The sequence below is a fragment of the Clytia hemisphaerica genome, unplaced genomic scaffold, assembly GCF_902728285.1.
Source record: "Clytia hemisphaerica strain Z4C2 unplaced genomic scaffold, Clytia hemisphaerica genome assembly, whole genome shotgun sequence".
Lineage (NCBI taxonomy): Eukaryota > Metazoa > Cnidaria > Hydrozoa > Leptothecata > Clytiidae > Clytia > Clytia hemisphaerica.
In genome coordinates, this window is record NW_027103507.1 from 1,600,465 (window position 1) to 1,621,695 (window position 21,231).

At 35.1% G+C, this 21,231-nt stretch overlaps 1 protein-coding gene across 1 annotated transcript; it reads left to right on the plus strand.

Moving 5' to 3' along the window:
• Positions 1-831: 831 nt before the first annotated feature.
• LOC136798947 (protein CLP1 homolog) lies at positions 832-21,179 on the plus strand. The gene is made up of 14 exons (XM_067055624.1): positions 832-907; positions 1,209-1,292; positions 1,823-1,936; positions 2,455-2,586; positions 3,176-3,289; positions 3,524-3,551; positions 4,621-4,659; positions 6,937-7,068; positions 17,739-17,828; positions 18,115-18,215; positions 18,949-19,087; positions 19,533-19,616; positions 20,048-20,138; positions 20,552-21,179. Exons 1-14 carry the CDS (start codon positions 890-892, stop codon positions 20,661-20,663), a joined length of 1,278 nt encoding a protein of 425 aa, XP_066911725.1. The 5' UTR covers positions 832-889; the 3' UTR covers positions 20,664-21,179.
• The last annotated feature ends 52 nt before the right edge of the window (positions 21,180-21,231 follow it).

A 21,231-nucleotide genomic window follows, 5' to 3' on the forward strand; every position in this document is an offset into this window, starting at 1 on the left:
TACTAGATCATCCTGTGTATATTCTTTCTACCATCTCTCAGTAAAATGGCTGATCATTGGTGAAGATGATGTCACACAGAATCGGTCTATGGCCCAATGCGTGCATTGGAAAACTTTGCGTGAACAGAAATTTTGTGATTTGCCAAAAAGCATTGCGTGAATGCGTGAATTTGGAAGAAAAAAAATTGCCTGATTGCGTGAACTGAAGGTCCACTTGGAGGGCCTCTTTTATAGTTTTGATTATATCATTGAAGAATCATATCCTGGTTTACGTCAAACGCTGAGCTGGCTTAGGGTACAAATGTGTGAGCAGGGGTAGGATTAACCTGGATATCCAGCAAATTTCATGCATAGTTTAAATGAAAACAATTTATTCAAAATGGCGAATGCAAACGGGCGGTTGGATTTGGAGGATAAGGATTTTCTCTTTGAAATTTTGAGACTTTGGGTATCTCTATGTTGATGATTCTTTAGATTTTCATTATTCAACTATATAGCAAGGTTTTGTGAAAAAATTAGATTTTTCTTCTGATCTGGCACCACTTTTTTTCAATTTCTGAGAAAAATTGTCAAAAAAAGTGACTTTTTGAAAAAAGTAGAATTTTTAGGCAAAATTTTGACTTGAGCTATAGAAAAAACTGTTTGTTTGCACTTCTTTTTTTCAATTCTAGTTGAAAGAAGACTTATTCTGGTTTCCAAAATGGTTTCTCCAAAATTCTTTTTACTTTTAAGCTTTAGCGGTTCAGATTTTATGACATTTTTCGTGAAACCTCCATTTTAATGAAAAAAAACAGCGGCAGCAGTGCGCGGTGTCTAAAGGTTAATCTTTTGCAAATTTTACATTAGTGAAAATATAAACCTGTATAAAACAAATCTACCATCATCAACCATGGAGGATGTTGAAAATGTAATTATCTTAATTTCCTTTTTTGAAAATAATTTGAGTTTTGGTAGTTAAAACTGAACATACCTACATAAACTAATCCCAAATTTATTTAACATGCATGATGAAATTCTACATTAATATTTTGAATGATTCTTTTGAATGAATCAAAATCTGTGTAAGCTTTGCCTTCTTCTATAAGAATTAAAAAAATATTCAAAATGTTTTAAGCTGCTCATGAAAATTGAAAATGAACTTATTTTCTCTCGTTGTGAAAATACTTTAATCCATAGTGGTACGTGTATTGTTATATTTTGTACTTCAGAGCGCGCCGAAAAAAGAATGGAATCTATCTGTGGATCAAGAACTTCGAATAGAGGTCGCTCAAGATAATGAAGCCAAAATTATGGTAAGCATATTCAAGACCAATTTTATTGACACAAGAGAATGAGAGGTGCTACTGTAATGATGCAAGATATTATTAAAGTTATTTTCAAATTGCCTGTCAGTGAAATCAGAAATAGGGAGGACATTTTGTTATAGTTTGTATTGATAGTGATTTTGTCCTCGTTGAAAAGACAATCGCGAGTGGGAAATTATTACGTGAATTAAAAAAGTTTGAAAATGAATATGGAAAACGAAGAAGAAAAATTGACTCCTTGTTGACTTAAACAATCCTACAAGTTAATTTTTTTTCAGTCTGAAGTTGTTGGTTCAAGTGGCTTTGACTTTAAAAAAAGGTTTTTCAAGTCAACCAGTGATCAATCTTGGGTGTTAAATTTCATTGAATAATTTTGAAATTTTTTTATATTGATGATCTTCTTGCTTTCTCCAAAGGGGGGAAACTTTTTCCTACCAATTAAAGATGTAATCAAAAAATCACTTCTTCGAATAAAAGATTAAATATAAAATGAAGAACAATTTTCTACTCTACTCTAGATTACAGATGGCCAAGCAGAGATATTTGGTACAGAACTTGTAAGAAATAAAGTCTACAACTTTCGAAGTCGGGCAAAAGTTGCCATATACACATGGCATGGATGTACAGTTCAGGTAAAGATTCTGCTGTATTTAAATTCAATTGATTTACAGATTTCCCATTTAAATGTCTATTTGTTTATACCTGCTAATCTTTTCAAAAAAAATTCTCATAAATCTCATAAATCATGATTCTCAAAATATGTATTCCTCAAAAAATCAAAATACATACTTTATAAAGCACCTCATCCATATTACGCACTTTTTGGATGCTTCCAATTCACATTTGCTATTAGTTGATTCCTAAGATTTTAAAAGTGTTGTTTATATATAATAATGATTAGAGAAAAAAGAGAAACCTTAAAACAATTCTCTCTTTGAGTCGTTTGAGAATATAAGTTATAGGACAAGCTGTTTGAAGAAGCCAGCTTTAATGGTCATCTGGTTATACATTGAAAAAAGACTGACAATGGGAAAACTTTAGCAGTAAGACCATCCACTTGGGGGTATAGAGAACTTTATTTGGGATGTGCAGAAAGAAAATAGTAACAGAGCCAATACCTGAAGGTGTAATGTTTCAATTATTTTCACAGGTGACAGGTGAAGTAGAAGTTGGATATGTCTCCAGTGAAACACCAATGGTCGTTTATCTTAATGTCCACACTGCCATCGAACAAATCCGACAAAAAGTTGAAAAGGAAGGGAAGAATACCATTGGTCCAAGGGTAAACATTTTGTCTTTATAACAGTGTTGAATTCCTTCATACTTTATTTTTATAAGAACCAGTAAATTTTTGATGAGGCTCGGCTGCTCTTATTTGGCACTTTGAGCCACAAATTGTTCTCATCCTGTTCCTATATAGAGGGGGGAATTGAAGTATTTCAGGATTTATACCCAATTTTTACTACTTTGACCCCTAAACTGCTTGAAATTGCAAGTAAAAATTGGGTATAAAGTTACTGAGTAATTCCAGGCCCAGCTTTGCTCTTTAATTGTTGGCGATTTTGAGCCTCATTGTTCTTATAAAATTATTCTTACAAAAGAAGAAAGTGTAGATTGCAAACATATGATAAGAAAACGCAATCCTAACTCATCATAAAGAGACTAAAAATTTGAAAAAACAGCAGATGCGATCTATAGTAGGATAAAATTATTGAAAATTTAAAGTGATGTTCGCTACACATTTTTATAATGACTTCTTTTGCATTGAAACCTTATGTTCTTCCCATATACTTTGTTCTTGCAAAAAACGTATACTCATTTCTAAAGTTTCAATTTTAATGAAACAATGATCGTCTACTAATTGTTTAAAGGTGATGATATGTGGTCCAGTTGATGTCGGAAAATCGACACTCAGTCGAATTCTTCTCAACTATGCTGTCCGAATGGGAAGGCGTCCACTTTTTGTTGACCTTGATGTCGGACAGGTATGATTAAATTTAAAAGAATTTCTCTTTTCTATAGAAGAAACTAAGTAGCCACAACAACTTTAAACTTGATTCACACATTTTGTAGTACAATTGACGATTACTCAGGAGCAACAAGGAGAAAATTGTAAAATTTGTTCGAGTCTGTACTGTAGGATGACCAATCAGATTCGTGTAATTATGTTAATATGTAATGTGTAATTGCTGACTAATTATTTTTTGTTTACCATTCAGGGTTCAATAGCTGTACCAGGAACTATGGGTAAGTTTTTCTTCTTTGTGTGTTTAATCCTTCTTGTGTTCACACTAACCTAATATATGATCTATTGTGGTGCATATATAAAAGTCTCGGTCTACAGTTTATTGGGTTTGAAACTTTTTTAATTCCAAATCCTTTTAATTGAAAAAAGATTAATTACGACACAGGGGGGTCATGCAGTTGGTACCAGACATCATGATGACTAACTGCAAAATTGTATATTCACTTTGTATTGCATTATCATGGTAGAGGTTCATGTGTAAGTGTAGTCTGATAGTATGACACCCATTCATAATTAAGTGAGGTTATGTTTCAAATACTTATGGGAGTGTAGTATGAAATGTGTAAGTCGTCGCTTGTTACGCTTTGTATTATAGCACGAAGCAGATAGGGAAAGCCATATGTCATCATTCGGGACAAATATAACATTACTTGAATACTCTTAGGTTCCAAAAACGGGGGGGGGGGGTTCGAATAAAAAACGGGGGGGGTTGGAAATTTTCTAGATTTTAATAAACGGGGGGGGGGACCTAATTGCCCCCCCCCCCCCCCGGGTTGGAAATTGTACTTCTGAAACCCAAAAATAAGGTAAAAATAGGCTAAAATCAGGCTATTTAGAGCAAAATAAGGGGCCTTCTCTTTGACAGCTGAAAATATTCTTAGAGATTAATAAACGGGGGGGGGGTTCCTAATAAGGTCCGGGGGGGGGGGTGGAAAATTTTCGAAAAATTAACAAGCGGGGGGGGGCCGTTTATTTGGAACCTAAGAGTACGTGTATAAGTGAAGTATTTTTCGAAGTGTTTTTCAGTCCACCATAGATTATAAAATTGCCCCTAAAAGTATCATTTGAGCTGAAATTTATAGTAGACCATCCTTTACAGCAGTTAGTACCCACAAGGTACTAACCGTCATGATGTCTGGTATCAACTGCATGACCCCCTGTACGACATCTAAACAACATGCATGATAAATGAAATTGGTTTGCTGATAATTATATGAGTACCTTTCTTCAGTCAATGTGAAAATTGCTTGATATTTTCAATTATTAATTTCCTCTTTTTATATTCTCCAGGTGCATTGTTGGTAGATCGACCTGCAGACGCTGAAGAAGGTATCGTCTCGTCACCTTGAAATTAATAACTTTATCTAAAAAATGTCCTAAAAACAGATTTTTTTTGGTTTACAAGGCGGTGAGTTTCTGAATTGCTGAAAAGTCTTTTATGTTCTTGAGTATATTTTGTCTTTGCATACTGTGAGATGAGACTAAAACGAACATCGGGATTTGTTTTATTAATCAATCGGAAAACTGTCGAAAAGAATTTTAAGCGATTTTCAATCCACATTCTTTTAATCATTTTTCAATAACTAATAAGGCGAGACCAAATTAATTTATTGTTCTACCCGGGCCCGACCGACCCTTTTTTTTCCAAATTGGAAAAATAATAATATCGAATTTGAAAAGCTGGACGATGGACTTTATACAAGTTTTTTTGTTGAAAAATTCAAATTCATCCTTAAGTCTATTCACGATAAGTGTGCACTCTTTTTTTGAAGAAATTCTTTAATCTTTATAAATTTGGTATCATTGGAAAGATATTATTGAGTGGAACAATTTGAAATAAAAAAATCTTTAAAAAAATTCTAAAAACGAAGATGAAAATGAAGAAGAAAAAAATTGAGAACTTGTAGAAAAGTGCTATAACTATCATTTTCACTGAAGTGAATCCTTGATCATCGGACGTCATCACTGTGAAAAAATTTCTCAAAAATTAATCATCCAGTCAAAAGATATCAAACAAAGTTATAAGCTGATTGACGTCTAAAACGCTGTTTTCTGGGGTCAATCACTTATTAACTTTGTATCATAACTTTATATTGAATAAATATTTTAGTGAAATTTCTTCACAGTGATGACCTCCTAAGATTAAAGAGTTTCTCCAGTGAAGATTTTTTTAAAGACTTTTTTATTTCAAATTGTTCCACTCACAAATATCTCACCAACGATACCAAATTTATAAAGATTGAAGAATTCCTTCAAAAGTTATAGGTAAAAGAAAAAAGAGTGCACACTTATCGTGAACAGACTTTAGAACTTATATTAGATGAATTTAAAATATTAAAACGGAAACAACACAAAAGTCACTCATTGGCGGCAGGGGGGGCACGCAGTTACTACAAGACAGTATGACACTTACTACCGTGGTGGTACTGTATTCAGAAGTTATGAAAACATTACTACACAGTGTAGTAACTGCTGTTTGGGGGTGGTGCCAAACACTAAAACTAGTACTTTTGGTGTAGTAAGTGCTTATATTTTAATTCTTTTTAAAGAACTTTCAAAATTTTTCACAAAAAATGAATTTTTTTGTGAAAAAATTCTTTGTTAAAAAAAATATTTTAGTTATAAATGGACGGAAAAAAATTTGAAATCTTTCTCAGACCCAACTTTGAAATTATCGCAATTTAGGGTAATTTCGAGCATGTTTTTGATGATCACTCAAAAACAGGGGTGGTACCTAGAAATCTTTTCTGAAAACAGTTACTACCAAGGTGTAGTAACTGCAAAGGGTGGTGGTCCTGAAAAAAAGTGTTGAAAAAGCACTTACTACACGGGGGGGGGGGCACGCAGTTACTACAAGACATGATGTGTAGTAAGTGCTTTTTTAACACTTTTTTTCAGGCCCCCCCTTTGCAGTTACTACCCCTTGGTGTAGTACTGTTTCAGAAAGGATTTCCCAGTACCACCCCTGTTTTTGGGTGATATCATCAAAAACATGCTCGAAATTACCCTAAATTGCGATTATTTTTCAACCTAAAGCCATTTTTTGTGCTAGGTTTTCTTTTAATTTACTTGGTTAACAGCTGTTGAGAACATTTTGATGATAATTAGGAAAAGCGTAATTTCAAAGTTGGGTCTGAGAAAAATTTCAAATTTTTTTCTTCCATTTATAACAAAAATATTTTTTTAACAAAGAATTTGTTCACAAAAAAATTCATTTTTTGTGAAAAATTTTGAAAGTTCTTTAAAAAGAATTAAAATATAAGCACTTACTACACCAAAAGTGCTAGTTTTAGTGTTTGGCACCACCCCCAAACAGCAGTTACTACACTGTGTAGTAACTGTTTTCATAACTTCTGAATACAGTACCACCACGGTAGTTAGTGTCATACTGTCTTGTAGTAACTGCGTGCCCCCCCCCCCTGTTGGCGGAAGGGAAAAGTTTACCACTTCAAAACGTCACAAAATTCAGAGTTTAAGAAATTTTTATTCTACCGACCGACCCACATTTTTATGAAGGTCTTCCCGTAGAACAATAAGTTAAATTCCTCTCGACTAAGTTCAAGAAAATTTCTTGAGCCCATTTTTACTTTTCTTCTATTTACACAGGCTTCTCATCTCAAACACCGTTAGTGTTCAACTTTGGTGAAGTTTCGCCTGGGGAAAGCGTCAAATTCCATGATAATTTGGTCGCCCAACTTGCCACTGCTGTATTCAAACATTTCGATCAAAACCCAAAAGGTATGTATATTAACTGGTTGTAATACCAACAATGTATCCACAGATAGTCGTAAAGCTTTAAAAGTGTAGACCTTAAGATTTTGTGCCGATAGATTAAATCTAACATTTCTATTGTATTGGTTAATGCGAGCTAGAATCACATGGGATTGTTTCTATGTGCCAGTTATTCTGACAGTATGACGACTGTTCATAAAAGATGAAGTAAATAAACCCTGATTGCTTGACCAAGTTGAAATTGGTTCGTCGTTTTCTCCCGTGAGTTCATAGTTAGTTATGGTTACTGAGTAGTAGATGAGTGTGACATCACGATCGAAAACTAATATAAAGCAGGCGTGGCGTGAACTGCGTACAGTGCACACACATTAGCGAGATTATGTATCGGAGATATTCTACGGCTATGGTTGCGGGGCTGCCCATGCGGGTCGTCACCAAAGGCGACATGTCGTTGTCTACTTTGCTCTGTACGGGAAAAACACCAAAACACCGTATAAGCAAAGTCGACATAATGCCGTACGTCAAATATCGAACTTGCTTTCACCCGCCATTACTTGCCTTACTCGCCATTACCCTCTTGCTATGTACGGGAAAAACACCAAAACACCGTATAAGCAAAATCGACATAATGCCTTACGTCAAATATCGAACTTGCTTTCACCCGCCATTACTTGCCTTACTCGCCATTACCCTCGCCACTGTAACCGTAGCCGTAGAGAATTCCAGATACATAATCTCGCTATTGATCGGGCTCATCCCCTGGAGTCGAGACCTAGAAGAATTGTTGAGCAGGAGGATCAGCAGGACGGACATATTGTTGTTGATGGATGTTTGTTTTGCGGTGGTGTTTTTGGTACTAGCTTCGTTTAACCGTTGAACAGCACCATTGCAGAATCGGAGATGCTGTAGAGCTCCCCTCTTGTTTCGCCTACTTTGTCATTTTACTGACAATTTTCGTTATCTTGTTGGGCTGGATTGTCGTCTCTCATTTCCATTTTAGTAAACTTTCATCAGATACTCTCTAAAGTAAAACATTCATTTGTTTGCGAGTTTCTTCACTAGCATGTCTCATCAAATCATTTTTCGTTTTATTAACTTTTTTCCGGAACGGAGCATGACATTCCGATGTCTTACGTAGCCGTCGTAATAACCTCTGTTTTGGTTGGTGTTGATTTATTTGTGTTAGAAACAAACAGAGTCCACGCCACCGGGGGGGGGGCAGGTGGCCATAGCCCCCCCTCCCCCTCTTTTAATTTTTGGTTGCGCCTCCTTAGACTCTATATCCATTGCCCCCCCCCCACTTTCATTTCAATTTCATGTCGAGAGTTCTGATAAAGAGGTTCTGTCTACAATTATTGTCTTTGTTGTTCGTTGCTTCATATTTGCTCCAATTATTTAGTTTGCTTTTATACCTGAGATTAGAAAATACGAAAAGGATTCCGTATCAAATGTATTTGATCTTTTGTAAAGGTTCTACTTGTTTTAGAATTCTCCTGCTCTTCCCAGAGCTAATACCGAGTTTATGTATCGGAGGATATCGAGGATGACGGTTAGTCGACGCAAAACAAAGCCGATAGTTGATGTAAGGCTCTATCCACTATCCACTTTGCTCACTTAAAAAGAAGACGCCATGTTGGTGTTTTTAACCGTCTTCAAGCAAATGGACGGTAATAATTTTGGTGACGCAAGTCAACTTTGCTTTATATCGTCTCCTTCGATTTATCAATTTATACATAAACTCGCTGATGCTTCGCCCATGACGCGCATGCTCTATTAATGCTGCAGCACCACATGCGAATCATGGAAGTTTGGCATTATCTCTTGCGGTTCTGAATTTTTAAACTCCTCTAAAATAACTCGACTGAATTTATAAATCAGTGTTCTTTTTCCATGGATTTGATTTTTGGAAAAGTGAAACGCACCCAAATGATTTATGAAAATAATCTTTCTTTGTCGATTTTTTTTGTCGTGTACTCAACGTGAACATGTAAGTGTTATGAGATTTAGACAACGATCAAATATCTTCCGTTTGAATTTTCCCATTTTATTCACGTATTTGATAGCGAGTACCTCACCAAAAACCGGGGTTTTTCATTCCCTTACTTATGTAGTGAGTTTCACTTGATGATTTTCGAAGAAAGAAGCCTCTCAATGGTTTTGACGCAAATTCGATTTTTTCACTGCTTCAAAATTTCGAAAGTTTAAAGTGACGTCAAAAAATCGAATTTTTAGAGCCCGAAAACCTGGGCTCAAAACATTCAAAATAAGTCGCAAAGTGAATAATAGACGTTATTACATAGAAAAAAGCCGTGACGTCTACACTATAGACTATGTATTTTATATTTATGAATAATTATTAGCAAGTAATTAAAAAAGTAATGGATATACAACGGTTTCAAGCACATCGTCCTTTTAAATTATAATCACTCTCACACACAAATAATTGTTAGAATCATTGTTGACGCCCTATCCCCTCCTATAGCGGGATTTTCGATTTACTTTTTACTTATTTTTGGGAAATCAAGAAATTTCAAAAAGAAGAATCGGAAAGTCCTATTAGCGAGGGAAACTCACGCATCTAGGCAGAAATTACGAAATTTAATTCTACATAATTTATTTTATTCATTTGTCAGATGAAAAAAGTGCGATGAAAAATTGTAGTGAAGTGTTGCAGCTGAGAAGACATGCTCACTTCTTCTCTTGAAAAAGAAAATGAAACAGCGATACTCGCTATAATCATCTTTTTCCCGGTGTGGTAATTGAGCAAATGTCACGTACCGTAAAACTATTTTCTCTATATAGGGACTTTCCAACTAGGTACCATACATATACCCTCTCTCTAAGAATAATATTGACTTTAACATTAATATTGAAAAAAAAGTTTTCAGAAGAATCAAACGATCTGAGTAACGGATCTCTTGAATCATATTTGAATTTTGTTCATTTTTTGTACATATGTATTTTGCACTTTCATCTCAATATTTTGGAAAAAGACAACAATGCAGTGGTTGTCATTATTAAGGATTTCTTCAACCAAAGGCATGAAATCTTCAGTTAGGGACATAACAGTACTTGCGTAATTTGTAAACAAACTGTATGCAGCGGATACAAAATCAAAACAAATGTGACATGTCAAAATAAAAAATCAAACCAAATATGGCTAGTTTTTATTGTTCAATTGTTTTACAAGTTTGTTTTGGACACGTGATTTTCATTGTTCTCTTTAATGACACGTGTTTTGCGCAATGTTTACATTTTACTACTGTAATGTCCCTTTAAAGTCGTTACTGAACCTTTATCCTTTATTCTAAGAAGTTGATTAACCTGCCTGGTGTCGTTGATAATATCTTTGCCATTGTCACTAATTCAGAACCGACCATTTCTTAATATTAGGTTGTACAGTCAACTCTCTCTAATTCGAAACTCTACATTTTTTTTAATTCGAACTAAAATACTGGTCCCTTTAAGATCGAATTAGAGAGAGTCAACTGATTCGATCAATAAATAATTATTTATTTAATTAAGTGATTACTTATGATATGAGGGGTATTCAACCAACCCTAGTACCGTGGACAGACTAGACATAGAGACTTTATATAACATGAACCGATTCCGTGTGACGTCATTTTCACCCACGATCCACGATTTTTTATTAGAAATGGTAGAAAGATTATGTACAGGATTGTTTAGAAACACTTTGATAACTCAAAGTCTTCAAATATTTCCCGTTTGGACCTGCACATAGTTTTTCGTTTCATGGGTAAAATTTATGTCAGCTAGGAACAGGCAGCTTGTTTGAGGTTTGCTTGAAGATAGTGCCTAACTGGATTTTGCCGAATCGGTCTATAGTATAGACAATTTCGAAAGAAAAGTAAAGGTATAATTTCCGTTTTCTAGTTGTAGACCGTGGTTATAAAAACAGACTTGTGTATAAGTCTAGGGGGGATGGCTGCGTATCTTAAAATGAAATCCTGTCCTCTTCGGTGATCCATCCATTTGCACGATAAAATGAAATTTCAAGTAACATTCGGAAAGCATGGCTAAAAAGTGGGTGAATTTATAAACCCGAAGTGCTAGATGCCGTACTTTAAGCCATCTCAGGCAAAAAAAGTGAATATCAGAAACAATATTGTTGCTATTGTTTTCGAAGACCCGCGAAGCTTCTGATTGGTCAAGTGCTGAAATTTTATTGTAATGTCACGTGACCTAGGTAGGATTACCTACCTAACCACGACACTTTTCAGCAAAAGTACGCCATCTAGCCTATCGGGCTTTAGAAATCTATGGGGTGAAACCTGACCTGCAATGGTTCTACTTTGCATAAAAGTCCTAAATATAATATAAAAAAAAGTACGTGATGTATATAAGTTTTTCTACATCGGCAAATTAATTCTGAAAAAAAAGGAAAAAGAGAATTAATGGAATTGAATGGTAATGTTTTGTTATGTGGAGGTGCTGTGATTTATATTTGAAGGTTTAATCAAATCCGAGAAGGGGTGTTTAAACAATAATATGTTTCACTTTTTTAATTTCGCTTAGCGAAAGTATTACGATAGCCTTCCGTGTGTCTGGCTGGCGAGACATTTTTTAGGGCGCAAATTATGGCGTGGGCGTTTGGCTGCGGGCGTACTACGGTAAATATTCTAAAGGTGGACTCACTCCCAAAGATAAAAAGTGATAAAAAACAGGGCTTTTCTTAATAAATAAAATACGCTAGTGCAAGAAGTGTAACCAAGCCTTTGTAGACATTCATTGTGAGAACTTTTTTTAATGGCTGCTTGATTTTGAAACTTGCTGCTGCTGTATAAATTTTTATCATATTTTCTGGTCTTTTGTAGAGTGTTTAAAGAGGTTTAATATTTGTTTACTACTAAGTATTTTATGTTTGTGTAGTTAGTGAATGCACCAATAAATTGATCATGCTCAGTATCCAGTAAGTAGTACAAAAAGAGTTAATTTTCCAAACAAACAACAACATTATTAACCCTCTCTTCTCTTCTTCACCAAAACTACAAACAGCACAGGTATGATCTTTTTTACCTTTTTTCACCAGATAGTTATGTGTTAATAGTGAAACTAGTTGTGACAAACAGTCAGTTTTAGCAAGTACCGTGAAGTCGGGTAACTTGCATCAGTGGTGGGTAACTGGCACAGCCATCAAATGACTGACCAATCAAAGCAGCAAAATTTCAAAACAAATGAACTACGCAGCTCCGCTTGCAGCTCTAGCCTACCATTTTTGTTTTGGTTTAACTTTGTATTTTAATGACCTGTATTTTAATGACCAAATGGGTCATTCATTCATTTGAGGGCTATGCGTATGCAAGTTACCCGATCTCACGCTATTTCTTAGAAATCATGTCAATTGAAATTCAGCAACCATTTTTGTATAATCGAAACGACCCTGTCTAGACACTGCCGTACATTGTCCTTGTACGGTGATTTACGGTGGGTAAGGTGGGGTGTACAGATAATACAGCAGATTTCAAATTAACCTATTTTCATCGCCGCAGATCGCCGTACAAAGGACATTTAGATCCAGCCCCACCGTACACCACCGCACAATGTACAGCGGTCCCTCGTTAATGATGACAGTTTTTTATCCGATGAAGTTTGATTGGTGTTCGATGAGTTTGATTAGTAAAAGTTCCAGCTTTTCCTCCCCGATGAGATGATAGATATTGGCTCGCTCTTTAAGCTTTAGCGTGGGTGTCTGCTAATAAGCCTTCGGAATGTAAAAAGAATGGGCAACAAGGTAATAAATCAAACTAATTGAGCTTCAATCAAACTTCACCGATCTTGATACACCTTTTGCTAATTAGGATTTTCATTTTGAACCATGGTACGTTGTCTGTATAAGATTCCCATTAGACCATGGCCAGGTACCTCAAAACGTTTCACTTTTTTTCAAAATGTCGGTGAATAAACTTTTGATATCTTTCTTGGTCAATTTGAAGGTGCTGATTCGGAATTTGAATGTTACCAAGCTTGAAAACCCGCAGTTTTTACGTAATTTGCGATTTTTTGCGCTTTTAGGCAAAATTGTAAGCCCTGAAAATTCATGATTTTAGGGGGGTCTTCAAAATCAAAAAAGACCTATACCACGTGATAGAGCTCTTCAAACTGAGCAAAAAAATGTATTATATCAAAGTCTCAACTTTTCTAAATCAAAAGTTATGGGGGTTTTTGTGGTAAAAAAGTGCTATAATTTTGCATAAATTATGCAGATTGTGGGGAAATTCCCTGTTTTCAATCAATTTTTGAATATGGGGGGGGGTTGAATTTTTTATTTATTTTTGAAACAATAAAAATCCACTGGCCAGGGCCTACATTTCCGCACTAAGATTCTTGTTACTTTTCTGGAATCTTTCTCCTATATATTTTTCACAGGATAATCGGCAAGAGATTGGGGAGGGTTTGTTTAATGGGATGCAGTTTAAAGCAGTTATAAAGAAGTCAAAGTCAAATCTCAAGGAGTATTATTTCTTCAAAGCTTAAAGTTGGCTAGTTTTTACCCTGCAATTTTCTAGTCCAGAAGCTGGAGCTGGAGCTCAACTACACTCATTTTTTTTATAAGCATAACGTTTATAAGCATACTGAAGCTCAAATTTCCAGAAAAATTAAGCATATGCTAAGCATACCTTGAGGCTCACCCAAAGAAATTTTTAGAATCATACTTTCCCAAACTTCAGAAAATAACACAAGAATGAAGAAGAGAATTACAAACAAAATTCGAAAAATTGGTGATTTTATTTTGTTTAATCTCTTATAAATAACACAACTTGGTCTCTTGAGAATGTACACTATCTAAACTTACATAATTTTTTTACCAAGCATAGGGTTAAGCATAATTTGAGTCTCAATATTGAGATTTACTTAAGCATAGTGAGCTTCAGCCGAAATTTACCGTATGCTTATAAAAAAGTGTCCTCAACTGCTTTTTGCCTTTAATGGGCTCTTCCAGAAAATGTCTGTACATGGGGGTGGGGGAGGGTAGTAAAAAATCTACAAAATTTGTCCTGGGCCTTGTCCTGGGGGGGAGTAAACTTGCTCTCGATGGGATCAACTGATGCTTGTCCGGGGCGGGGAGGTTAGACCTGCTGTCCGGGGGATCAAAAGTCACAATGTCCAGGGGGGGGGGGGGGGTTTCCCAAAAAATGTCATATCCTTCAACCCCCCCCCATATTCAATTTTTTTCTGGAAAAGTCCAATGATTTTGATGGTGGTGGGCCATCATTCATATCAGAAAGCGAAGATAGTATACAACAGATTTTTCTGACTAGCCATTTTTCTCAATTTTAGATAAATTCTACTGTTTATAAAAAGAAGTTGATATAAACTTTACGCAAGTAAGAAGTCTTTATCACAAGTTCCTTCAAAGCACAAAATGAGGTTTCTGGCATCAAAGAATGAAAAGTTCATTTTTTCTTCTTTGTTTTCAAAAAAATTTACAAATTATTTTTCTCAAGTATATTGCAGTTCTCTGAATTATTCTGAATTGAAAGATTTTGTTTACGCTTTATAGAATAGAATTCTTTAGTCGCATTTTTAAAGGAATATTTTTTTTAATGGATTGAGATTTTTCATTAAAAAAACAGGGCTATGACCTGTGTGTACAATCAGAGGAATGTAAAGAGATGGAAAAACAGCTTCTTGAAAACAATGGAAAAACGGCTCGTCATATACCAGGTCTCTTGCCCTTAAGGGAGTTTATGTCGAGTAAATAGGTTTCTTTTGTTGTCGCTATAAAAAATCTGCATAATTAGCGTGTTGTGACAAAATTCTTTTGTTTCAAGCCTGATTATGCGCAAACTTTTAGGGCTTATATTTTGGGTATACCTCTCCTAGACGAAAAGGTACCTATATCTTCTGGCTCAGAATTTCCTAGCGATTCTATTGATATAACCGCATTATGACCGCATCATTATATGTAAAGCTAGAGCGCGAGAAAATTATAACTTCATATTGACTTTACTCGACTTCTGACAGATTTACAAGAACCAATTTAATATCATTGCGTTAAGAATTTCTTTTTCTATACATTAGTAAAAATATTGCTCCTTATTCTTAAAAATTGAACTAGTAATCGGCAAAAAAGGAAAAACAAATTTTCATTTTTATCGTCAAATCATGTAGAAACCGTCCGATTTGTATGGCGAGCCGTCTTTTCTGGACTTTCATTTAATGACCTAATCAAAGTTTTTACAATAGAATTTTCAATAGAAGTGATCGTTGAACTTTGAGTAATCTGAAAAGCTGTTTTTCCATCTCTTTACATTTCTCTGGTACAATACATTGTGTATATTTTGTGTAACGCTTCATTCAAAATGCATAATGCTGCAGGAGTCACGTATCACGCGTCTTCGTCGTTGATGTTCAAGTATTATGCGAAATTTTCGACTTTAAGTCGTCTTGTTTATTTTTAAATAAGTTTGCGTTTATCGCCCCAGTGATATTCATATTGGAAGTTTATCGTGGCTTGGATCTTATTATGGCTTATTCTCTTTTTTTTTACTGTTACTTAGAGATTTATTTTGTCTTTCATAGGAGATTTCATCTTGCCCTTATTAAAGTAAAACATTTGGAATCTTTTATATGTATACACAGTCAATTTAGCATATATATGAAAATTGTCGGAAAAGATAAAATTAGTCGATTAGATTCCGGGTTGAGAGAATAAGTTTAGCTTTGTATCGCTTATTATCTTTCACATTTCAGAAAAAATGATATAGATCAAATCTTCACACAAAAACTTCTCAACTTCCCGCAGTAACATTGACCATTTTTCCAAAAATGGGAAACACGACCAACGAAACACTGGGCACAGTGGAAGAAATTTTCAATCGTGATGTCACACTTATCTACTATTCGTTGACAATAACAATCATTTTCTGCGCATGTGCTTTGAACCTGATGTTTATTTACATATATCTGACGAGAAGAATACGGCATACCAATTTCAACTTTTGTTTGTTTCAGTTAGCTGTTAGTAACATGGTGCAACAAATAGGGTTTATTCCTTTCATAGCTGTTAAGAACCGTCGTCATATACAGTCAGGGTACTGGTATCTCGAAGCAATACAGTGCGGGTTTATTGATGGGCTGTCGGTGTTTTTCACGGCAGCTTTTGTGACGGTTTATATCATTTGTTTTATGTCGGTCAATTGGTATAGAATCATTAAAAAGCCGTTTATTGTCAAAAACACAAAAAAGCGATATATTTCGGGATACGTCATCACCTTGTGGTTGACAGGCTTTATTTTAGTGACACCAAATTTCTTGACATTCAAACTGGATTACAAGCATGGTTTCTGTGTCCGTAACGATGTTTTCGGCCAATCATTCAATTTCTTTTACAAAGCTTTTCTCCTAATGGTCGGCCTCATTCTTCCTGTGACTACCATGTGTTTTACCTATATGCTTGTCATATTTCTGATGTGTCGTCGGCGGACAAAGAAACACGAGGATTTCAAGAGTCGCACAAAGGAGAAACATAGGATGAAGGTTATCAGATATATAGGCATTTTGATCAGTGTGTTTTTAGTGACGTGGTTACCTTTCGGTATCTTTTGGCTACTCATTATGACTGGCTACTTTGACAGAGGTATAAGGGGCCAGTACGAAAAAACTAGATATAATAATTGGGTGATGGTACCATGTCTTTTAGCAAGCATTTTGAACATTATATTTTACGGAAAGAATAATAAAGAACTGCGTTCAGCCACACGAAAGATTTCCACCTTATCCGTGATAATGAATTGGACGAAAGAAAAACGATCGTCAGTTTTGGCGAAATGATGAACCTTTTGCAAAATGTTGACTCCCTTAGACATTGTTGAAACATTATCATTTTAAAATTTGTACATTATTAATACGCGTATTTTTATGTGTTTCAAGATAGGCATTCGCTTCAGGAATTTGTTTACGCTAGAATTTCATTTACAAAATTTAATCACTTTAGTAATATAAAATTCGTAACCACGGATAACAATAGACGTATAAACTGCTAAATTTCTTTAAAAGTTGACCAAAGCCATTTTTGAAATTCACACTTGCAATTCCATTTAGAAAACTTTAAATTCCCCATTTCTCGGCAAGCCATCGAGATTTGAGAGACAAATCACTTTTATTCTGACTGAATAAGGTGTTGCAACTTTTATTAACTTAAATTCTGAAGTGACTTTCTGGCTCTTGAATGCATGGTTTCAGCCCACTTTTTAGTTGCGCCCATTGAAGCATGGTGCCCCCAACGAGTTAGGTCCCCTTGAGAAATTGCTTTGAGTTAGGTACCCCTATTCAGCCGATGATTTTTTTGAATTAACACCTTTTGTTCTTTTTTCATTCCTAAAATCTTAATGGTGCTGGGGTAAAAAAATTCAATAATTTGAAATATTTTAAAATATTCGATTTGGAAAATATAACCAGCCCCCAGAGCCTCCATCAAGACAGCTAGGTACCCTTAATGAATAGGTAACCCCAAAGAATTGCAAAACAATAGCCTGCTACTACTAACCTGGCCTAGGTGCCCTTCAGATTTCTGGGGGGGGGGCTTAGATCATGGAATGTAGATTTGTGGCTTAAACCCACAATTTCCGGTCAGAATTCATGCGTCCTAGTGCCCAACAACTCACCAAAATAACAATCGTTTTAATCGTTTTGTTCTTTCCTTCTCCAAGCGGCGACCAGTGGTTGCATCATTAACACCTGTGGATGGGTGACCGGTGGAGGCTTCAAAATACTACTAAATGTCGTCGAAGAATTCAAAGGTGTGTATTTGACCTTACTACAACGTTAAATTTGCCTTTCCCCTCAGTTTTTCAGCTGACAATCTATAAAAGGGTTGTCATTAAACTGGCGTGAGTTTTTGACTAAGTTTGTTTGACATAATTACAAAAATTTGCCAACAAAATTGTGAAACGTTCTTTAAAAAGTGTCATGTCAATTCATACATTTGCATGTGCTAAAATTAAGAATATTAACTATGTTTATAGAGGTTACATCTGAAACGTTCATAGATTATTATTTTCGAATTATTTCTTTCTTTCTTTCCAGTGGATGTGATCTTAGTTTTGGATCAAGAGCGTGTTTACAATGATTTCAAAACGAAACTTGGTGATTCTGTTCAATGTGTACATCTACCCAAGTCTGGTGGAGTAAGCAGTAGCCATTTTGTTTGCGGGCTAAAAAATTATTGAAATTTCTAGATTTAATTTCGTGGATCAGAGAAAGGAATTCGTTTTTATTTTTTCATTTTCTGAAATTGCTCAAAACATCGACCTACAAAATCAATTTCTTTTTTATATATTTATAAAAACTATTTTTTAAGAACACCATTCTCATATTTGGGCCTTCAGAATCAAAAGCTCTATTTTTTGGAACAATAGAAATTTAAGGACTCTCAGGCTCAGCTAAAATTTACGGGTTCTAATAAAAAAGCGTATAATTTCAGTGTAAAGTTTTGCATAGCTTTTTAATTTTCGTTGAATTAACACTTCTTAGTTTTTGAAAAAATATTCAGCGATTTTTAAAATTCCTCGTCCAATAAGTAAATTCAAACCGAAAAGACTTCCCGCTTGAGTTCAAATCTGTGACAGTCGACTGTTGTCTCTTATGCAGTTAGCCCGTTCACATATGAGTATGAACGTTTTCTTTATAAGAACATCCAAAATTGCTGAAGCCTTCGGATGCTCTTAACTTTTCAGATTTAAGCCTAAAAATGTTCTTAACTTGTAATTTTGTGCGTTTTTCTAAGAAATTGGGTGCTTTAGAGTCCCCAAAGCCTTAAAATGTTTTTAACACTGAACATTTTGGCCATGGAAGCCATCTGTTCTTATATAGTTTGTTCTTATAAAAAAACGTGTATTATTGTTTCCTCTAATTCATTAGGTTTTTGAACGTTCCCAAAACCAACGTCGTTCGGCACGTGAAGATCGTATACGTGAATACTTCTATGGAAATCGTACGCCGTTATATCCGCACGTGTTTGACGTGAAGTTCAGTGAAGTCAAAATATATTCAATCGGTGGTAAGGGATACTGAAAAAATTTTTTTGCTACAGTTTTTAATAAAGTTGACATTTTTAAGTTGGTCAAAAAATTTTAACATAATTTTTGATTGACTGAGTCGATTTAAAGTTATATACACCAAAATTTAAGTTAGGCTTATATCTGTAAGCTCACAATAATATCTGGACAAACCTGTATACTTATTACTGGCGCACCCGGAAAAGTTTGCAAGGCTCGGTAAGTCATTTAACTTAGCAGGCAGACCAGCAGGTCTAGTAAACTACCGAACCGTCCTTTACGCGATTCGAACATTACCGTACTTTACCTATAACAATCCAAAAGTACTCTTTAACAATCAAAAGCGCCAAAATCGCAAAAATTCAGATAATGCTGCGATATTGCCACTTTTTTTGCGATTAAGTACGGTATGATATTATCTGATCTCTTTCATTTTTTAATTTTCAGCGCCCGAGGTACCAGATTCATGTTTACCGTTGGGAATGGCACCGACCACCGATAGTAGTATGAGAGAAGTTGCCGTCTCACCGAGTAAGAGATCTTTATTGTTGGTCTACGGGACCATCCATATAGTACATATGCAGTGAGAAGGGTAGATGGAGTCTAGCAGAAGCCTACGTTGAATTATATTATTTATATTGTCTTCTGCGTACAAGGCCCCCCTCCTGTGTCAAGTATTTGGAAATAATATATGGAATTATCAATTCAAATCTTACTGTCCAACCTCTGAAAAGGATTTTTCAACGGTTATTTCTGAGAAAAATACTTCAAAATTTCCAACAAGAAAGTATACAGCCTTTAAAGTATAAGTCGAACAATATGCTTGCACCCTCGAATAGCCTCGAATATTTTCTTATTACTCGAATTCGGAATCTGTAGATTTAAAGAATCGACGCGTCGAAAAATTGTAGATATGTTATTATTGTAATTTCTTACCTATATCTTCTGCTCCCATTGGATAGGTACGAATTTGTTACATTCCTTATGTGCAGTAAGTGCAGCAGATGCGCCGGAAGATCTTTGTCGAACGAATGTTGTTGGTTTTGTTGTCATGTGAGTTCTTAATATTTTGATTAGACCTTGCTTGCTAATTTCATATCGAGGCTACACTACAATGTTTTTAATTTCATAAAATTTTCTAATCAAGTTTCCAGTATCAGAAAGGTAGTATAAAGTTGTTGCAGTTCTTTTGGAAAAGATCTTCAATCGCCCACAGGGCATTAAAAACAAATCTCAAGTGAATGTCGTACAGACACCCTGTTTACTGTAAACTAAACTCAATATAATTTGCAGCGGAGACAAAAAAGGCTCTTGTTTTCCGGATGGAGGGATGTCTTTTAAATTTGTTGTACGCGAGCTTTGCGTCAGATTTGATGTTTTTAAATTTAGTTGCAAAGACTGCAAATTATATTGAGACAGACTCTAGGTCATTTGAATGTTCTGCTATGTTTTTCTTTCTTTTTCAGAACTAACGTTGATATGGAGAACGAAATCTTCACTGTCCTCTCGCCCGCTCCCAGACCTCTTCCAAAAGAATATCTCATTGTTAGTAATATCAAATTCATGGACTTGAAATAAGAATACACTTGATACATTAGAAGTGGTCATCTAACGACAGCTGCAAGGAAGATGTACCTAACGCGCTATCATTGTGAAGAAAGGATCCAGTTTCATGATAAAGAATGTTTTCTGTATTCATTAGAAAGCTTGAAATTCAAACTTGAGCTGGATATTGATTGTATGGGACAATGAAAATTAAGCGTTATTCACAAAATGCAAGGGCTTAAAAGGAGTATTAGACATTTGGTAAAGTAGTAATAACCGTTGCAGAACTTGTGAAATCGAACACGTTGTTCGGTTTCGAAAAGAACGAATCGCCTTCATGGATTGTTAATCCGTTGTTGTCAAGTTATTGGCTGTTGCCTTCAGATTTTAGCAGCGACAATATATTCAGGTAGCTGAACGCAGTTGCAATTTAAAGTATTTTATAAGTTGTTTACTGTGACTTAAGTATCGGAACACAAATTACCGGCAAAAACTGTAAATAATTTTCCATATTTTTATGAAAAAAATGATAATAAAAAATAACATAAAGATTCTTTTCTATTCAACCGTTTTTCCTAACTTTGCAGATCAAAAATTTTGA